At 41.4% G+C, this 21,047-nt stretch overlaps 1 protein-coding gene across 5 annotated transcripts in view; it reads left to right on the plus strand.

Moving 5' to 3' along the window:
• Window positions 1-2,469: 2,469 nt before the first annotated feature.
• Window positions 2,470-21,047, plus strand: part of LOC109528323 (neural cell adhesion molecule L1.1-like) — a 34,160-nt gene continuing 15,582 nt past the window's right edge. For 2 of the 5 annotated variants that reach the window (XM_019890732.1, XM_019890736.1), the window contains exons 1-10: window positions 2,470-2,586; window positions 14,634-14,931; window positions 15,889-15,903; window positions 16,045-16,156; window positions 16,594-16,763; window positions 17,562-17,684; window positions 18,512-18,682; window positions 19,477-19,591; window positions 19,672-19,856; window positions 20,400-20,531. In XM_019890732.1, the coding sequence (XP_019746291.1) occupies window positions 14,814-14,931; window positions 15,889-15,903; window positions 16,045-16,156; window positions 16,594-16,763; window positions 17,562-17,684; window positions 18,512-18,682; window positions 19,477-19,591; window positions 19,672-19,856; window positions 20,400-20,531 (1,141 nt within the window). In that variant the 5' untranslated portion in view covers window positions 2,470-2,586; window positions 14,634-14,813. The remainder of the gene's footprint in view (window positions 2,587-14,633; window positions 14,932-15,888; window positions 15,904-16,044; window positions 16,157-16,593; window positions 16,764-17,561; window positions 17,685-18,511; window positions 18,683-19,476; window positions 19,592-19,671; window positions 19,857-20,399; window positions 20,532-21,047) is intronic. The other 3 variants (XM_019890734.1, XM_019890735.1, XM_019890737.1) reach the window with 3 other exon arrangements.

Here is a 21,047-nt window from a genome sequence, read left to right on the forward strand (position 1 = left end):
AACATGTCATCCGCCTCACAGTGCAGAGGTGCAGGGTTTGATTCCGGCACGGGTCTTCCTATGTGGAGTTTGCATGTTCTCCCTGTGCCTGCATGGTTTTTCTCCGGGTACTCCGATTTCCTCTCACATTCCCAAAACATGCATGGCAGGTTTATGGAACACTCTAAATTGTCCCTAGGTGTGACTGTGAGCATAAATGCTTGTTCGTCTATCTGTGCCCTACGATTGGCATGCCACCACCCATGAGCTTTGCGCTACAGTAGAATTGTACAAGTAACAAAAATAGGGCCCTCAGACTTCAAAGGCTATCACCCAAACCCTGAATGATTGCTTCATAGATTAAAATTCATTGTGTCCTAATACTTTTGTCCACATGGTGTATTTCCTGGTTCTTGTTCTTATTCTTGGATTGTGTTTCTTATTATTGAGCATTCTTGTCAGAGAGGCTGTTCCTCACTTACGATAATCACTTTCTCTCTCTCGCTCTCTCTCTGTGTGTGTGTGTGTGTGTGTGTGTGTGTGTGTGTGTGTGTGTGTGTGTGTGTGTGTGTGTGTGTGTGTGTATATATATATATAATTTGTGTCTGTGTGTGTGTGTGTGTGTGTGTGTGTGTGTGTGTGTGTGTGTGTGAGAGAGAGAGAGAGAGATCAATACAGGGTTTCCTTTCTCCTTTGTCCTTGACTTCCCGGAACACACGCGAACAGGAAGTGCGGGGGTGTTTTGACTGGCTTGGCACACAGCACTGGAGTAGCACATGGCTCTGAATGGCCATTACAGTGGAGTGTTGTGCACACGCAATGAAGTGAGGGACAGAAATGCATTTTAGAGCTCGAGGGGGAGGAAGAAGGAAGAGCGGGAAAGGCAAACTGACGGGAACAAGGAGGAGGAAGATAAATGACTGGTGATGAGCAAGTTACTTTTCATGAAGAGACAAGGACATCAATTCATCTGCAGTTCCTGTGATAAAATCCAACACGCTAACACTTGATCATTTTACGTTCCGGAACTTGGGGAAAGGATACAACAACATTACCTCGAAACTGTAAACTTAAATTCTACCACTACATGTCCAAACCCAAGATTTCCTCCTCGTTGTACTTACTTTTACAAACACATCTATCCAATTACCCTAACCTTACTCTTTCATTCTTTCAACACAAAATGTCTCCCCATCATAAACAACCTCAACCATGACCATCAATTTAGAAAAGTAACCCATAAACTGCTGATGGACCTACATCTACAGCGGGCAGCAGTTTAAAAGCCATTTTCTCAAAATGCAAAGGCTTCTGGGTGGAATTGCACAATATCGGGGGTTAAAATCCTCTATAGAAATACCGGTATATATGTACAATGTACAATATTTTTTAAAAAAAAAACATAACGTAATGTTTGATTTTCAAGGCAAACTTTTCAAGGAAAACTGGAAATTGTGAGGAAAGGTCCGCCAACACTGTAGCTAGCTGCCTCCTAGCTGTCTATTCAACATAGCTAGCAAAAGTAATATCCATAATGTCTGTATAATATACGTCTCTGTTGAGTACAATGTCTTTTATTTAATGTTTTTGTCACGTTATTAGACAAACATTGATTGTGAACTGCTAGTTTGGAGTTGATGTAATGGAACACAAAGGTTTAACTTTGTTTCTTGCTTTATTGTCAATAGCGTTCAACCTTAAATTCGTAAAATGCCTCCATTGCTCTGTAATCTTACGCAGCGTTATAATACGGTTTTGTATCTTTTGTCATATGAGAATAGTGGGGTTAAGAGGAGGATTAGGTCACTGAGAGTCTACTGAAGGCCCACGTCCAAAATGGACTACACACAAACCAAAACCCTCAACCCCACTCTATACTGTCTCCTATCTATCATGCTATTAACTGTGAGATTTGGCCCACTACTACCAAAATAGGGCAAGGGCAATATTTTATCATTTGCCACACATGCAGTAATCAGTCAAAGTAATAATAATATGAAAAAAGGTCAAATTAATAAGTGAATAGCACCAAATCAATAGGGAACAAGGGTGAATGGTTAAAACTCAAAAAGCCAGTAAAAACATAAATCAGCCTTGACTGTGTTGTCTGTTTTTGGGGGGAGGGGGGGGGTTCTTCTTTTTTTTGGTGTGATGATGATTTGTTATTTATTTTTTTAATTACTCTTGTCCAAAAACTTAACACAGCTGAACTTATTGTCCAGTGTTCCAACCTATACGGTGGATTTGTAGGCGACACAATGACATTATAAATCACAAGATATTACTATGACCTCCACTGGCTTGTAAACAGAAAAAAAAGAGAGCGAGAGAGAAGGAGCAGACGGGATGGATGGAGATGAAAGTCGAGGAGGGATGGAGGTGAACAGGAGGGGAGGAGCTGGAGGTGCCGGGGGAATACATGGAGCGATTGAGATGGAGAAAGAAAGCGAGGCTGATGTCATCTGGACGGGGTGGCCAATGAGAGAGCGAGGAGGAGGAAGGAGGAGGAAGGAGTAGACGCAGCACTCAGACGGGCGTGTTTTATGAGCCGCTGCAGCATCTAGCACGGAGGAAGCAGAAGAAAGACTTCAGCAAACGACTGGAGAGGTAAGCAAGCATCTTTTTGTGCATTGCTGTACATTATTCAGATAGGTCTTGTATATTTTGTGCGTGATTGTATATATAGTATGCGCCATATACGTGTGTGTGTGTGTGTGTGTGTGTGTGTGTGTGTGTGTGCGCGTGTGTACAAGCTGTGTGTGTGTGTGTGTGTGTGTGTGTGTGTGTGTGTGTGTGTGTGTGTGTGTGTGTGTGTGTGGGTGGGGGGGGGCGGTGCAAGCTGTAATGACTACTCCCATCAATGATACAATAGCAGGTATGAACATAAGGGGTGCACTCTCACTTCCTCGCTGTCCTGCTCCACTTTTCTTGGGCTGAAGCAGGAGCGTATTTTAAGCTCCATAGGCTCAAATGGACTCATTTTCAAGCTTAACACACTTCAAAAAATATATATTGTTTTAAATGTAACAAAATAAATTAAATTTATTGACACAAGAAAAGAAAAACGGAGCAATGTCCAATGGTCTCAAAACAAATAGTGCAGTTAGAATGTGTGTATATTTGCAAATGAGGAAACTGCATTAGCCATTTCTACTCATTTAGTCACTAGCATGTGTAGGGAAAAGTTAGAAAATTAAAAAAAAACAAAAATGATGTAATTAAAGAGGAAGAAATATGGCACAACAACTTTGATCCAAAGACTGTGCATTTCTCATCATTTTGCATTAATAATGTTTATTGTGCGCTTATGGAAATTAAGTTGCCGTGGCATTGAGATAGATACATATAACATGATTACTATTTTTATTATTATGGAAACCTGATGGGATGAGAGCAAATTTGGAATCAGCATTGGAATCAGCACAAAAAAATCATCCAGAAAAGTTTATTTGCGTTTCTGATAAAAAAATAATAATAGTAATAAAAAGCGTTTAAAAATTGTTGACCAGTGTTATCTGGAAAATCAAGCTGTCTTACAACACATTAGGAAGGAGCCAAGTGCACTTTCTAAGCATAACTCCAACATATTATCCTTATCCATCTATGTGAATGTATTAATTAGAAACCTGATCTGGAACATATTTCCTGTGCAGCAGGAGAGTTTGAGGTACTGACAGAATGAGGTTTGAGAGGGCCCAGACAGCGACAAGGGGGAACAGTGCAAAAACAGCAAAGAACATCAACAGTAGGTGACAACCAATTTACAATCGGGGCTGGATTTGATCAAAACTGTGAAGGCAGTCATACACCCTGTGAGGAAGCAATGAGTACAGATAGGACAGGACAGAACAGGACAGGCTCGTGAGCCAGGCAATGCTAATGGCATACGTGGGGGTGGCTATGCAGTGCCAAAACCAATAATGAACCAACTCATTTATCTTGTTCAAAGATACTAGCATTGGTCAATAAGAATGGCAACAGTAGTCACAATAATAGTTATTGATTGAAAATAATTCCTAAATCATGTGCACATGTTCTTCCCGTGCTTGCCGGGGTTTACTCCGGCATTAAGGAGAATCCTTGCCACATGAGCAAGTTTTTGCTCTGCTGAGGGGCAAGTAAATGCCCCTAGCTAAGAAAAAATGGAGGTCTTGTTGGTGCTTGAAGATGAAGATTGTTACGGTTTGTGAAGGCCACATACACGCCAGTGTCCTTGCACTTCAGCTGACTTCTTTGTGAGGGTAATCTGGAACCGCTTGCTGTATGCAGGCTCCCTCTAGTGGCACACAAAAGAATCACTGAATTGAATGTTCAAACTGCAGAATGTTAGTGGCTTAAAATTTCCATTCAGTGCAGTACATTTCAGTGAAATTCAATTGTATTCAAGTTTTAAGGGTATTAAATTTGCATTCAATCTTTTAACTGTTCTTTCTCAACATTGAAATGATTTTTTTAAAAATAATTTATGCACAATACTTTTAGTACTCAATTGAGTACAATATATATTTTTTATGTTCAAAAAGTGTTATGTTAATAGTGGATTCACTTACATTGAGAATTTTCACCAATTCACCTCTGCTAGTCGGTACCTTGTCACATTGTGGCGCAAATGGCCGGCGATAGACACAGTGCAGTGTGATGATTGGTGGACACCGAATAGCCAAGATGTCCTTCATTGTATTTTGTTTACTGTGTCAACATCTTCGTCTTTGTTGAACTGACCATCTACCGTATTTGTCCACTGGTCTCTTGACTCCTGAATTTCTGCCATGCATCCCGGGTAACTTTATTTGAGGCCCAAACACCTTTTCGGGAAGGTCAAAGGGGAGGTCCGTGAGTCATCAGGATGATTTGTTTGATGACTTCAAGATGGTTCTGAAAGCAGGTCAGTCGATGGATGAGGTTGAGCCAAAGGGGTGTGTGTGGGGGCAGGTTTTGTGCTGGGAGGTTGGCATCGAGGATCAACTCTGTGGATTACTTGACGTGTTTGGCAGTGCTGCCGAATGACTGGCAGCAAGTTGAGGCCAGTGTTCTGAGCTTGAGTCGCACCCGGCTACATTTTACATCTTTCGTCGTGCTGAGGCAACAGAACTATGATTCCAGAACACTGTTATATTATTTCAAACTCATTTTACAGAATTATTCCCCCAAAGTGGCTGATGGTTGACTTGATTAAAAAAATAAAAAAAAGACAGGAGTCACTTGTGGCTAAGACTCTCCATAGCATCCACTAACAACCTAAATTTAGCTTCCAGAAATTTTCACGATAGTTTGTGAAAATCTTATGAAGAGTCTTGGGAAGTGCTTGGGGAGTTGTTCGTGAAGCTGCTTGTATGGAGCTGAGAGACTGCTTTGGAAAATGCATGGAAAAAACATCTGAAGGGTTTTGGATAAACATTTGCGGAGAGCTTGGGTAAAGCTTTGAGAAGAGCTTGTGAAGAGCTTTGAGAAGAGTTTGGACAGTGCTTTGTGAGGAGCTTGTGAATAGCTAGTGAAGAGCGAATGAAGAGCTTTGGAAAACTCTTGGGAAGGCTTTGTGATGACACTGTAGAACTTGAGGAGCTTGTGTCGAGTTTGTCAAGAACTTTGGGAAGAGCTTGGAATGTATTTTGTAAAGAGCCAGGGAGAGTTTTGAGAGTTTCTTGAGACAAACTTGTAGGGAGCTTTAGGGAAAAGCTATGTGTAGAACTTGAAATAGGTTTGGAAAGAGCTTGTGAAGAGTTTGTGATGAGCTTTGAGAAGAGCTCGTGAAGGGCCAGTGAAGAGCTTTAGGAAGGTCTCGGAAGTGTGTTATGAACGCTTGTGAAGTGTTTCGGGAGGAGATTGTGTTGAGTTTGACATCAACTTTGGGAAGAGGTTGGAAAGTATTTTGTAAAGTCATTTTGAAGAGTTTTGAGACATTCTTGAGAGAAGCATGTAAAGAGTCGAGGCCCTAGACTCTAGGGGAAAGACTAGAGTAGTGTGTGTGTGTGTGTGTGTGTGTGTGTGTGTGTGTGTGTGTGTGTGTGTGTGTGTGTGTGCTCTCACAATGAGGCCTTGCTGGAGCAAATGAAATTATCTCCAAACGCTCTCTCCATCCACGCTGCTCCGTTTCCTCTCTGATTCATCTTCTGCTTCTTTCAGTCTTTTTGTGAGGAACATTTATCCTCTGTTGAAAGGCGTCTTTGTTGCAAGCCCTTGCGGAATGTTTGCTTCTTCCGACCTGAGCTCAGCTGTTATCCCCCATTAGCTGGGTTCAGTGCTATTACAGCCCCTGCGCAACATTTGGCTTTTAATACCCTCATATGCATCTAATAGAATGCTTTTAAAACACAAACACAGACACACACACACACACACACACACACACACACACACACACACACACTTAATAAAACCATAATAGTACGACTTCTTTTGTGATGAGACCGCTGGAGCCATGACAAGAATCCATTCACTAATAATGGGTGAAACAGAACCATGTTATGCTGACAAATATCTTTCTGTCTTCGTGGCGATTGTGAAATGTCTCAAAGTTTGTTATGCTCATCTGACATTCAAGACAATGGGCCCTATTTTTGCGCCCAGCACAAGTCTCGCTCCAAGTGCAGTCTAACTGTGTGCATGGGTGGAGTTTCCTATCTTTTGGTATTTTCATAGATGGTCACAGGTAGAAATGGGCGTTTACATTATTTTGGGAGTGAACAGAGCCGCCTTGAAGTCCCCTCACTGAAGTCCATGAAGAAGATTAGTGCGGGAAAAGTACCTGTACATTTATAAGGAACTGCAAGAAAATTTCCACTCGCAGAAGATGTAAAGTTGGTTGCTGTGAAATGGGCACTTGGAGACCGCCTTCAAATCCCTATCATATGTCTGTGTGACAACCCCCATGTGTTCTGACAACCTCACCACACATCAGCGGAGAGAAGAATCCGTTTGCATGTGCCCTGACCAAATCTACCAAAATCGTTTTACAGCACCTGCCCCACAACTTAGAACTATTTTTACCTGGTCTAAAGTCTAGTGTACTCTGGGGCACAAAATCTGCCAAATTCATAAACACGGTTCACTAGACTTGCCCCGGAATAAAAATGAAGACAGCTTGGCTCGAAACCATACTTTGGCACCATCTGTTGTGGCACCAAGGGGCAGTGATAGATATATCCCTGGCTTCAGACCCTAACATGAAATGATAACCTTTGTTTAAACCCTAACTGTCATTTGAAACCCTTACTTTGATTTAGAAACCCAATTTTCAATCCTAATTTGAAAAAGAATCCTTGTTTTTAAGCCTAAATATTAAACATTTACCTTGGCATGAAACTGTAGCACTGACTTTCAAACCTAACTTGATACCTGGCCTAAAACTCTACTTTAAAACATGACCAACAAATTCTAATTCGAAAGCCCTAATCCTCGTTTGAAATTGAAAATTAGGCTTCAAACCATTCTGTGAAAATTTAAGCTTGGTATTAAATCCCAAAATGAGACTGCTGTAGCCTGCAAATTTCCCCAGTGTGGGACAAATAAAGGTTATCTTATCTTATCTTATCACCCTGATTTGAAACCTAAATTTGAAATCCCAACCTTCTTTCAAAACCCTAATTTGAAACCCTCCTTTTAACTTGAAACAATAACTTTAGCTTCATTCGCAACCCAAACCCTTTTTTAAAAGCCTAATAATTGCTTGGAAACCAAATGTGAAATCCAAAAACCAGCGTTTTTGAAACGCTCACTCTAACTTAAAATACTAACCTTAGTTTTTATTCTCTTTTGAAACCATAATTCTTGTTTTGAACCCTAACCTTTGCATTAAAATCTCATTTTAAACCCTAATTTCATAAACTGAGACCCTCACCTTGACTTGAAATCACAATTTGAAACCCTAATCTTGGTTTGGACCCCAAAATAAACTCTTACATTAACCTGAATGTCTAATACTGGCTTTAAACTCTCATTTGAAATCCTACCCCAGGCATGAATTGACAATTCATTTGAATATCTAAATTATCTAAATATTTTACAATCAAACTGTGACCTGCTTCAATTCTCATCTATTTCTACTGGCCGAAAGTGTGTGTGTGTGTGTGTGTGTGTGTGTGTGTGTGTGTGTGTGTGTGTGTGTGTGTGTGTGCGTGCGTGCGTGCGTGTTTGCGTGTGTGCGTGTGTGTGTGTGCATGTGTGTGTGCGTGTAGTCACAGGGTGTGGCCATGCGGCGGGACGGAGTAGGGGGATGGGAGGTGAAAAGGGAGGGGCCACTTGGGGGATGGGCTAGCACTCGCTCGCTGCTGCTGCTGCTGCTGCTGGAGTCGGTGGTTAACATGGCGACAGGGGGAATGACGGGAAGTCATCCCGGCTCCTGGCAGTTGCGCGCGTTCACTTGATACGCTGATAGGATGAGATAATCATCTTGGTGGGTTTGTTTTTGTTTTTGTTTTTTCTCTGGACAGTGTCTTGCTGAGTCCGTCTGACAAATGTTATGAGGTCAACAATGAATACGAAAAATAATCCTGCTGTGAAATATCAGGAATTAAAGATTTGAAGAGTGTGCTGGACCTTTAATTTGAAACAGTTTGGAACCCCAACTTTGGCTTGGAACAGAAACTTAACCAAGATTTTGAACTTTGCTTGTGGAGGCTCTCAGTCGTACAGGAAAGTTCCATCGTCAGTTCTGTCAGTCGTCATCTGTACCTGTGGGTAAAAAACAAAAAACAAAAAAGGACGTTTCGCTTCTCTCACAGAAGCTTCGTCAGCAGTAGACAACCCTGAAGTCTCCGTGAAGACTCCGGGAAACTGCTCTGCGCTAAAAAGCTGAGTGTGGCCTATTTGAGGACTGGGTGGGGATGGTTAGTCACGCCCCTATGGTGAAGAGGCCCATTGATTTGGAACCCTAACTTTGGCTTCAAACCAACCCAGGCTTTGTCCGCATGCAACTCCCTAATTTAAAACACAAACTTTGATTTGAAATCCTGATGAAAAAAACTTAACCCAAATTTGAAACCCTCATTTGAAACCCTAACTTTGACTGGAAATCTTACCTAGCCTAATCCAACACTAACCCTGTCTTGAAACCTTAACTTGAAATCCTTTTGAAAACGTATCCAAACCTAGAAACCCTAACACTGGTTGAACCCCAAATTGAAACCCCAACTCTGTCTTTGAACACAAATTTGAAAGGCTCACCCTAATTTGAAATCCTAACTTTGCCTTCAAACTACAATTTAAAAATGCCATGCCGGCGTTGAACACTATTTTAAAATGGTGACCTCAGATTAAAAGGCAACTTTTGTTTCACGTCTTGATTTGAAACCCTTACTTCGACTCCAATACTAAAATAAAAACCAAAACCTGCCTTGAAAGACCAATTTGAAAAAAAAACATTGCCATTAAACCCCAAATTAAAACCCTAACCCAAATTTGGATCCCTAATTTGGATTAAAATCCTAATTTAGAAACCTAACACTGACATCAAACTTTAATTTGAAACCTTAATCCAAAACCCTATTTTTGCCTTGAACAAAAATTCTTTTAAATCCCAATCCAGGCTTGAAAGCCCAATTTAAAACGCGAACTTTGTCTTTTAGAAATAAATTAAAATCCCAATCCAGAACACTAATTTTGCTTGAAATTCTAATTTGAAACCGTAACCTGACATGAAACCCTAATTTGAAACCCCGAAAAAAACTGTTTCAAACCCTAATTTGAACTCCTAGCCCTTGCTCGAAACCAGAATTAGAAAACCCTCACCTTACTAAAACTAAAACCACTGTAATACTCAAAGTTATCAAAAACAGAAACAAAAAGGGAGTGATCAATATTTTGATGCAGATGGTACCTTGCTGTTAACAAGACGACACGGAATCCTCGCTGGCTAAATCTCAATATCAATCGGTATGGGCAATGTGCTGGTCAGCGGTGCGTTAATGCCATTGGTTCAGTATACATTGATGGTTGTCACGGCAACGTCACCTTGTGACAGTTGCGTGATGTCACGTATCAAAATGAAAACATCTCGAAAACATGAAAATATGTCTTGTTTGACCCTGCCCACAGGGCTCCAGCTGCTGCCATTGCGGCCCGCCCGCCCAGCCACATCCCCCCTGCCGGGGCTGAGGCTAATAGACCCTGGTCCACTCTGCAATTGTTTATGTAGCCACATTGTGTCACTAATGACTGACTTGTGCACTGCTTCATTTGTCGTGCTGAGAAGTGCAAGGGCTCGGGGGCGTGCTGGGGGGGGGGGGCAGTTGCTTGAAGTGGAAGAGCATCTTCACATTAACTACTCTCACAAAATGAGTGTGAATGCTCAGAGATGTTGCCAAGCTCAGAAAAAAATGCCCATATCTATATCCAGAAAATATATATTTTCATATTGTTTCAAGCTGTGCATTTAAATAACACGTGCATGTGAGGTGCAAATACTATTTTTGTCCTCTTGGGGTCATCATGCTCTCATTCTACACTGTAGTATCTGCAACCGAGAATGTGTGTACCTTGAAAAAAATGGGCCTGGGTCAAATGTTGATTAGCTAAAGTGTCGTGTGTAAAGTAGGCTTGATCGGCAATTTTTTTGTATTTTGTGCAAAATCAGTGATTAGTTGTAATGTCATAAATTGCAGATTGGTAAATGCCCTCATTAATGACTAACTGGTTTCAATAGGTTGGATTGATTGGCCCATCTTCAGATCAGATCAGTCGGCCATAATCCAGATTTTAAAGACTAATTGGAAGTCCAAATGTGAAAACCCATACCTGGGTTGAAACCTCAATTTGAAATGTTTTGATTTATACCATATTTAAGTAAATATCGTGTGTGTATACATAATAGGATAAAAATAGATGTTTATGAAAAAAATACGTTTCTAAATTTAGTCAACAAACTTTTGTTTAAAATTTGCCTGCTTTTAATAATTAGCATCATAAATATCATAAATGCACACACACACACACACACACACACACACACACACACACACACACACACACACACACACACACACACACACACGCTCACAAACCTTTGGGCAGACATGTTAATCTCAGAGGTGCTTCATTAAAATGACACTTGTGTTTCATATTCATGAGGTCTAGTGTGGACAACATCAGCAGTTTATCACACACACACACACACACACACACACACACACACACACACACACACACACACACACACACACACACACACACAAACAACACACACACACTTGAACTCACTTTGCTCACCATGCTCATTTTAGCGTTGTTGGTGTTTATTTGAGAACAGTTTACCTTATTGTACAGCACACTGTACATTGCAAAAGTCTTGAGCCATTATCTTTATTAAAATAAAATCAATAAAGTGTACAGATATGGTTAGCATGATAAAGAACTAAAGCAAACTTTTGGGGGTGGGTGCATGAAAGAAGGAGAACATTGTTAATCTGGATAAAAACACAATTACAGGAATATTTTTTATAGTTGGAGTTACTCCGACGTCAGTGCAACCCGTCCCCCTTCCAGAGTCATTATGGCATCTCCCATCTGTTCATAATCGGTGAATGTTGGGACGAAAAAAAACCCCAAAACTAATGCCAACTTCATTTCTTTTCATTTTTATGAATAGTTTAGCTCTATGTGAGCTTCTAGTTCTATAAACTCATTATGGTATCGCTAAAACAGCAAATCAAATGGTTTGGCACACTTCTGGGGCCCGACCAATGTGGATTTTTTTTTTAGGCCGTTACCCATTCAGGAAAAAAAAATACAGCTGGCTGATTAATTTAAGAAATATATCATGCATAAATTACACTACACCATCATTACGCACAATTCAGCAGGCGACAATTGCAGACAGATTTTTTTTCTATTTGCGGGCCGGCCTGGTCCCTATCCCCTGTGAATAGTGGGGGTCAACTGTAAATATATTGTTCAAAAAAATAACTTTCCTTTTCAGTTCCCAGAAGGTGCAAGTGAGCACATCGATCCATGTCATATGTGTCTTGTCTGACCAAGAGTTGAATGTGTTTCATATTTAACACATTTGTGTTTGCTTTATGATGCACTGTTTTTATTCTATCCTTTTTTTTCTTTTAGTTCGACTAGGTTAGGTGAAAAAAGTGACATTCCACCTAAGCAGTGGTTGTAAAACAAATCTATCGATAAATAGATAGATAGAGATATAAAATATGACATTTTATTCTTTTGTGCAGCGACTGTTGTTTGCCGCTGACATTTTTTTTTGCTTTTGTGTGCGCGCGTGTATCTCCAGTCCCCTAATCTCTCTCCGCAGATCGGAATCTATCAATGAGTTAATTTCTCGCTCCGTCAAGCACTATTTGTCCACCTGCACCCCCATTTTAACTCTTGGACCATAAGGTCCCCCTGAGCCCCATTTTACACACACACACACACACACACACACACACACACACACACACACACACACACACACACACACACGCACGTGTTCTCAAACACAGCCCCCCTTTCCCGATTAGACTGTCCCACCTGCACTCACCCTGCCTTCTCTCCTCCGGCCTCCCAGCGACCCGCCCCTCCGCTTCTGCGGGACGTCCCAGAACACCGACAGGGTCGAGGGCCCGGGGCTCAGTATATTTAACATTAGCCGAGATGGCCTCCGCCGCGGGGGTTCAAGCATTTTGAGAGGAAAGCATCTGCTTCATTACCTTGACTAGAAACAGCGACAACGCAATCATTTTCAAGGACAAAAATGCTCCCGCCCCATCTGTCTTTCATTGTTCTCTACGACAGGGATAATTGAGAACTCCAGAAAAAAAAGCAATGGATTGCACCGGGTAACTAGAAAAATTATGATTAAGGACCGTATTTATACAGTGAGCCTCTGTTCCAGAATGACCCACCGCAGGTATAGAGAGAGCACATAATTTTGAAAAATTAAAATATATATATATACATATATATATATATATATATATATATATATATATGTATATATATATAAAAACACAGTTTCATCTCTTCAAAAAATTTTAAAAACATTTCAACTTAATGAAATATACCTTGAGAACACTTTGAAATGTATTTGAACACGAAGAAAATACTCTATGCCAGGGGTGTCAAGCTCATTTTTGTCGCGGGCCACATGGTAGTCACAGTTTCCCTGTGAGGGCCACAATGACTGTGAAACCGTATAAATGTTTAATCACCCCCACGTATTAATACATATACAGCACACAATTAATAGATAACACATTTTTAAATCAAAAGTCAAGGATCATAGTTTGTTCAATTGCTGTTCAATTTACTGCAATCACATGAAAAGAAAATGCTTGCAATATCACAGCATGATTATTTATTACCTCTGACAATTTGACATTTTGGTACAGATTTTAGCAAGCTTCATGGAAGTTGACCTGCTTGATTTGCTTTTGCGGGCCACATAAAATGACGTGGTGGGCCAGATCTAGCCCCCGGGCCTTGAGTTTATCAACAACAGCTCCTGAACGAGGGTGCTCGATATGTGTTCATTAAAATTGCAACAGCGACTGTAGCTTTCCTTTGCCATGTGCGAGGGCATCACAACAAGTAAGTTGCTAATATTACAGCCATGCTAGCTAACACTGATCTGTTCTGACACTGCAGCTCTGCATACCTTTTGCTTTGAAACAATTTCAGTCGAATGTTGTCGGTGGCTCTCCATCCAGTCTAGCTTCTCAAATCGTCATCAGCAAAACGGGAGTTAGTCAAACTGTGACATCACAGATTTTGTGAAATAAGCACAAAACATCTCCTTAATTTTTTTGAAAAATTCACACTTGAAGGGTGCGCAGGCTTTGCAGGACAATAAGACATGAGTTTTACAAAATTTCTGCCCTGTAAGGTTAGACCATCCTAGTGGAATATTTGAAACCTCTCAGCAGTCTGGAATGGAGCGTTGACTTCCAAACCAGGCAATAAACCTTGCAGGAAACTTCCATTGGAAGAAGAATGTTTACCAGCAGGATCATCTCTGTTTGACTGGATTTCCATGAATGGACCCAGAGGCCACTTTGAATCGCCTGCCTTCTATTTTTAGCAAAGTGCAGAGAGGATTTTTCCAAAATGGATTTGCACGTTGAGTGTTCATCTCATCCTGCACTTCAAGTCAACATGCACAAAAGACGCACATTTCCATTTAAAGGCGAGAGGGATGTCTCATTCAAGTTGGGATTTTCATGTTCACATTGACTAGCTATTTTTACCCCTCCAAAAGGGATTAAGTCAATATTTAGACGCTTCGATGTCTAGATGTTTTATGAAAGCATTAATTTGCGGGGTAAACTGACGTGATTTTTGATATTTTTTATTTATTCGACAAATTACATATTCATCATATTATTCCAAAAAAATGAGGCGTCTTTTACCTTTTTGGTGAGTTTTGGGATCATTTATTCTGTCCCAGCAAAAAGTGTTGAATATTGGAAGCTGGTCGCCATTTTGGACATTTTGTGTCCTGAAGTTGACGTCAATTTAATATAACATTTTTAGAAAACGTTGGAGGTTTTTGGGAGATATTGGGCATTGGATATGAGAGACTTAAAAAAATCATGACAGTGTGTGATGATCATCTGATTCACTTCAATGGCCTTTCTCACCCTTCTCTCCACTTCCCGTCCCCCCGAAACCATCTTTCCCTTGTTGTCTCCCCACTTTTTCTTCTTTCCTCTGCCTCACAGTACCAGAAAGCGAGACCGCCAAAGCACCACCTTAAGTCTCGCCGTGACGCCATTGCCTCGACAGGAGGGTTCCAGGCGAAAGAGTGTGTGTGTGTGCATGTGTGTGTGTGTGTGTGTGTGTGTGTGTGTGTGTGTGCGTGTGCCTTGATGAATGTGTGCGCGTCAATGGGACATTGAGACATGAGTGTGCCAATGGCCCTCCCCGTGCCCATCTTCCCGTTCGTCCTCTTCCCTTTGACCTTCCTCTCGCCATCCACACTTCCGCTGGCTCAGGGAGCCCTCATCATCCCACAAGGCTGTGAGTATCGCAACATCATGATGATTTCAAATATAGTGATACAGTACCAGATAAAGCATAGTATTAAAAAATATATATTTCTCAATGCACAAATTGTTTGTATCGTATTGTAAAGCAGTATCAAGGCTGGATATTTGGCAACTGCAAACAAATGAAGTGTATCGTGATATGTGATGATAGTGGACAAATATTGTTATCGTAATGAACATATCACATTGTCTCTTGTATTATGGAATCAAAAAAACTCACGCCAAAATATTGATATTGATATGTATTGTTGTGGTGGCATGTTGGTCAACTGGTTAGCTCTGGCCTTCCTGTGTGGAGTTTGCATGTTCTCCCCATGCCTGTGTGGCTTTTCTCCGGGTGGTCCAGTTTCCTCCCGCATTCCAAAAACATGCATGTCAGGTCAATGGAACACTCCAAATTTTTCTGAGGTGTGATTGTGAGTGTGAATGGGTTTTTTTTGTCTGTGTGCCCTGCCATTGGCTGACAAAGGGTTCAGGGTGTACCCCACCTACTGCCCAAAGACAGCTGGGAGAGGCTCCAGCATGGCCGCGACCGTTGTAATCAGAAAATGAGTGGCTGGATGGATTTATTGTTGTCTACAACAAGATAGTATCAATTAGAAGTGTAACAAAATATGATTACTGGTATCGCAATTAGGAAATCACATCACCTCGCCTTTTCTAGTCTCAATTAGGCCTGCTATAAAATATTGATTTTGCAATGAATGTAGCAAACAGTTCTTCATTACTTTCACTGTCAATTAAGGGTGGCATGACCCTATCTCATCGCCATAAATGTTTCAAAATAAATTGCGATTTGTGTCGTGCCTTTTGTCGAACCATACAGCAACAGTTACAAAATACCACTATCACGTTATCTTTCTTTTCTACTTTGGATTTTCTAAATGTTTGCCTTCTTACCTTTTCTGGCTTCCGTGTGGACAAACAGACAAAGCAAACAACCGTAAGTGACTCTCCCGTTGCCATGGTGATGTGGAACGTTTGATTTTTATTTCAGCAGTGAGCACTTTAAAATGTGCAAGGTGTGAAATCATGTCATGTCTTTGTGGGATTAACGCGTGTGTGCGTGCTCATCTGTTTTCAGTTTCGCAGCCACCTGTGCTCACGCAGCCTTTCGAGGTGATGACATCATACACGGCCTTTTATCGTGATGACATCATTCTGCCGTGCGAGGCTTCCGGCAACCCGCCGCCCACGTATGTCTCTTGTTGACTGTAATGTTGCATGTTAAATATTCATCCATCATTTATCCATCTGTACTGATTGTCCTCATTAGGTTCAAATGTTTGAATTCTGGAAGAATCCATCTTCACCTTATGGTCCTTATTTTTTCATATGAATTACGACTATTAATGCATCTTCATGTTTATTTATCCCATCATTAAATTTGGCATGTGCCCTGTTATGATAAACATTTCCACCCAATTTCATTCAAATTCATTGCTTAGTCAAATTAGTGTCAGGGTTCTTTTTTTGAAGTTTCATATCATATTAAACACAGTGACAAACACCAGGATATGAATCTTACATTGAGCTATTTGTTTCCGTTACTTTCTGTTACTACAGCAACAACAGCTCATTTAATTAAATGAGATCACTAATGAGATCATTTCTCTTCTTTATCCTTTGCTAGTTTCCGTTGGGTGAAAGATGGCCGAACATTCGGGTCGGAGAGGACGGGAAGTGGAACGCTAGAGGTCAGCGAAGATGAAGCTCTGGAATTGTACCAGGGAACATTCCGATGTTATGCCTCCAACACGCTAGGGACTGCCATGACGCACAAAGTGCACATCAATGTAGAGGGTGAGACACTACCAATCTTCCTACCTATCTACCCTCCTATCCTAAAAACCAAACCTACCTACCTATCCAACCTAAAAGCCTACCCATCAACCCACCCACCTACCTACCTACCGACTGCCTAATTGGTATACCAACCTGCCTACCTATCTCATTGACTAGCCTACCTACCACCAGCCAGCCACCTACTTAGCTACTGACCTACCTACCTATCTCCGTCCTTCTTTATATGACCCACAAATACCAACCTACCTACCTAACCACCAAACCGTCCACCGAACTACCTACCTCCTTGTCTGATCTACCCACCTAACTGACCTACCCACCTACCTAGCTATCTACCTACAGTACCTACCTACAAAGTATGCACAAGTACCTATTTACATAACCAAGCTAGCTACTTACCAACCAGCTTGCCTCCCTTCAGTATACAATATCTATGGGTTCATTATACTGTAGATATATTATTCAAGCTTCAAAGAAGTCACATGACTGATGATTGATCGGGTATACCGTAACACGCACGCATGCACGCATGCACACACACACACACACACACACACACACACACACACACACACACACACACACACACTTGAATGACTCAGTGAGGTTGACTGGGGCCACCTTTTCTGCACGCTCATCTCTTGTTGCTAAGGTAACCATTTCCAGGAACCAGAGCAGTGATGTCAGTGTGTGTGTGTGTGTGTGTGTGTGTGTGTGTGTGTGTGTGTGTGCGTGTGTGTGTGCGCGTGTGTGCATGTGTGCGTGTGTGCGTGCATGCGTGCGTGTGTGTTGCAGCCCAGCCAGTTCTGCTGAAGCAGCAGAAGCTCCGCCGCGAAGCTTATGTGGGTGAGAGCATGGTGTTGACCTGCAACCCCCCGCCGAGCTCCGCCCCTCCGCAAATCCACTGGATGGATAAGAGTGAGTTTTGAAATGTTGATTCTGTGTTTTTAATCATCATAAAATTAAGAAAAGATCAAAATCAGGCCAGTATAGAACAGGTATGCACAAAGTCTCTAAGTCACGTCAGCTTTTTGTTCGGCATGCAGAGAAACCTATTCTCTCAAGCATCAACATGAGATAAAGCGTCTTTCTACAATATGGCTGCCGTTAAGGTTGTATTTTTTTAAACAAAAAAAAACAAAACAATGTGAAACACTGAAGCCGCAAAACTTGAAGTGCAAATTGGGCGAGGGATCACTGTAATAAGGAGCAGAAGACGTGCTATAAGTGAAGCACTGACGATGCTAAATTTTCTATGAAAAATGTTATAAAATGCATCAGACATTTCTACCCCTTTCAACCAACCTGCTTTATTCAAAGTAGCAGAGATCTCCGTCCGACACTGTGCCTTCTTTAACATGTACGCTAAATGTACAACTGTCTTGTGTTCCAAAGCCCGAGAAACTGGGACACCATGTTAATAATTTTGTTCTCTTTTCACTGTGCAAATCCAACAACATCGATTGTGGTTGTCACTTTGAAATCACTCTGCCGCTAATTTCTATTAACTCTCAATTTGTTGCAACCTGGCAGAAAATTATCAGTTTTATGATACCCAGAGTTTGTCGTTCGGAGTATGGTAAAAGTTGTTCGGGTTTGGCATTAAGGGTTAATGGTTAGTCAAGGGGAAGAAGGGAATTGAGGTTTAGAAGCTAGGTTTAGAAAGAGCGCAAAAGGGCCATGAGTTGAATGTCATTTTGGTGTGGACTCCTTGTGAGTGTCCTGTATGTGTTTACTTGTCACAGAGCTGGTGCACATCAGGCAGAGTGACAGAGTGATGGTCGGCCTCAACGGCAACTTGTACTTTGCTAATCTGCTCAAGAGCGACAGCCGAGAGGATTACTTCTGCAACTCCCACTACATTGAAGCCAGAACCATCTTGCCTGATACCGCCATTGCTCTCACTGTGCTGCCGAGTGAGTGCGCGCGCGCGCACACACACACACACACACACACACACACACACACACACTAGATACAATACAGTATGAGGCCGGCATGCACTGTATCGCTATCTGATAATGTGCGTCAATTAGAAACGATGTAATTTACGCATACTTAGTGTCATCATCTCCTACCTTATAGTGTCACTTTGGGGATAAATAAATAAAATATTGATACCGCTGCATGAAAATTTTTCTTTCGATATCAGTTACGGGTGAGATAAAATATCAGTAGGGCAATGTAACATTGCCGTACAGAGTCAGTTTGGGGTGGGACAAAATATTGATATTGGTTTGCACCATATCGTTATATTTTACCACATTGATATTGGCATGAAACATACAGCATCAGTTAGGGGTGGGACACAATATCAATACGATCATGGACTGTACCTGAATGTTTCATAGATTAGTGGTGGAACAAAATTTTGACCTCAGCGAACACCGTATCATCTTTTACCATGCAGCATCAGTTAATTATGGGACAACTTAAGTACTGTCAAGGATTGTATCATTATCTCTTTCCGTATAACATTAATTAGGGACAGTAACAAATATTGATATTGGCATGCTGCGTATTGTAATATTTTAGTCATCACACACCCGGTACCATGTACATATTGTTTAGTAACCATGTACACCACCATGATCACTTCATCTTTACGAGTAATAAAACATGACTGAGTGACCAACGGGCTCGTTAGTGTTGGATGTGTGGATTGATTGGCCATCATTGATGTGATTGTTTAGCACCATCTTTTGTCCAGGTAACGACGTGGCTCATGGCAAGCCGGCTCAAATCTTCCACCCAAGCAGTTCCCACTCGTCGGTGCTAGCACTCCGCGGCCAAAGTCTGACCTTAGAATGCATTCCCAAAGGCCTGTAAGGATCTGTTTTCACTCAACTTCCTGTTTTAATCGCATGCAACCAGCCAAGCACCTTCTTTTTTTCCTTTTTCTCAGTCCGACTCCAAAGGTGGAGTGGAAGAAGAAGGACGGCAAACTGGATGAGACTGGCGGGCATCCGGAAAACCACAACCGCTGGCTTTACTTTGACAGTGTCGACCAGCGCGACGATGGCGAGTACGAGTGCAGAGCGTCCAACGTGCATGGGTCTAGTGTGCACTCCTTCACTGTCACTGTTGAAGGTCAGTGGGTTGATATGCACCTCTGAATAAAGGGTTAAAATTGCTAAAATATAAATTAAGCATAAAACCCAAAATACAGAATAACTCAATTTAACTCATCTTACATTAGACTAAAAAAATCAATTCAACAAAGCATAGCAAAACGTACAACAACAAACTCCCCATAGCTTCCATTAACGACCCAGGCTAAACTGAGCTCCTCACTGACATACGCAGATCTTAAACAGTACAGAGATGTATCACTTCAGTTTATATCTTTGGCATTAATTACAGTGGTGCTTTCAAATAAGACCTCAGATATGACTTATGAGTTCTGCAATATATGAGCCATCATTCGGACTATTTGATTTGAGCGGCAAACTGAATTGCACTCACTTCATATTGCCTCAAAAAAGAGACTCATCTTTTTAATACGTTTCCCAGTTATTTATACACACATATATATATATATATACTAAATATATTATATGTACTAAATATATTATATGTACTAAATATATTATATGTACTAAAACGACGCCCTTGTTTTTTTTCCCTGTAAAGCGGCTCCCTACTGGGTGAAGGAGCTCCAGAACCTTCGTTACGCTCCAGGTGAAACCGTGCGACTGGACTGTCTCGCTGAAGGCATCCCGACGCCCAATATAACCTGGAGTATTAACGGTCAACCGCTGTCAGGTAACCTCTAGCAGCGGTCTTTGGTCACAAATTGTTCTTCTTGCTGATTCAACTATTATTGAGCTAATGCACTTTTACCTTAGGAAAGTCTCATGGCACAAACATCATCGTTACTATATATATATATATATATATATATATACACACACGCAGGCCTTCTCAAATGCAGGTTACGGACTGGCCATTCAATATTTTTGCAGAAATTTTCCTTATTTTTTATTGTGTTTGATTGTTTGTTTGTTTTTTAGGACTGGATCGGTAGTCCAGTGGTTACCACGTCGAATTTACAGTGCAGAGTTACCGGGTTCAATTCCAGCTCTGGCCTCCCTGTGTGGGGTATGCATGTTCTTCCCAGGCCTACATGGGTTTTCTGCGGGTAATCCGGTTTCCTCCCACATTACAAAAACATGCATGGCAGGCTGATTGAATGCTCTAAATTGTTCCTAGGTGTGAGTGCGGATGGTTGTTCGTCTGTGTGTGCCCTGCGATTGGCTGGCAACCAGTTCAGGGTGTCCC

The sequence above is a fragment of the Hippocampus comes genome, unplaced genomic scaffold (assembly GCF_001891065.2).
Source record: "Hippocampus comes isolate QL1 unplaced genomic scaffold, H_comes_QL1_v1.1 scaffold174, whole genome shotgun sequence".
Classification (NCBI taxonomy): domain Eukaryota; kingdom Metazoa; phylum Chordata; class Actinopteri; order Syngnathiformes; family Syngnathidae; genus Hippocampus; species Hippocampus comes.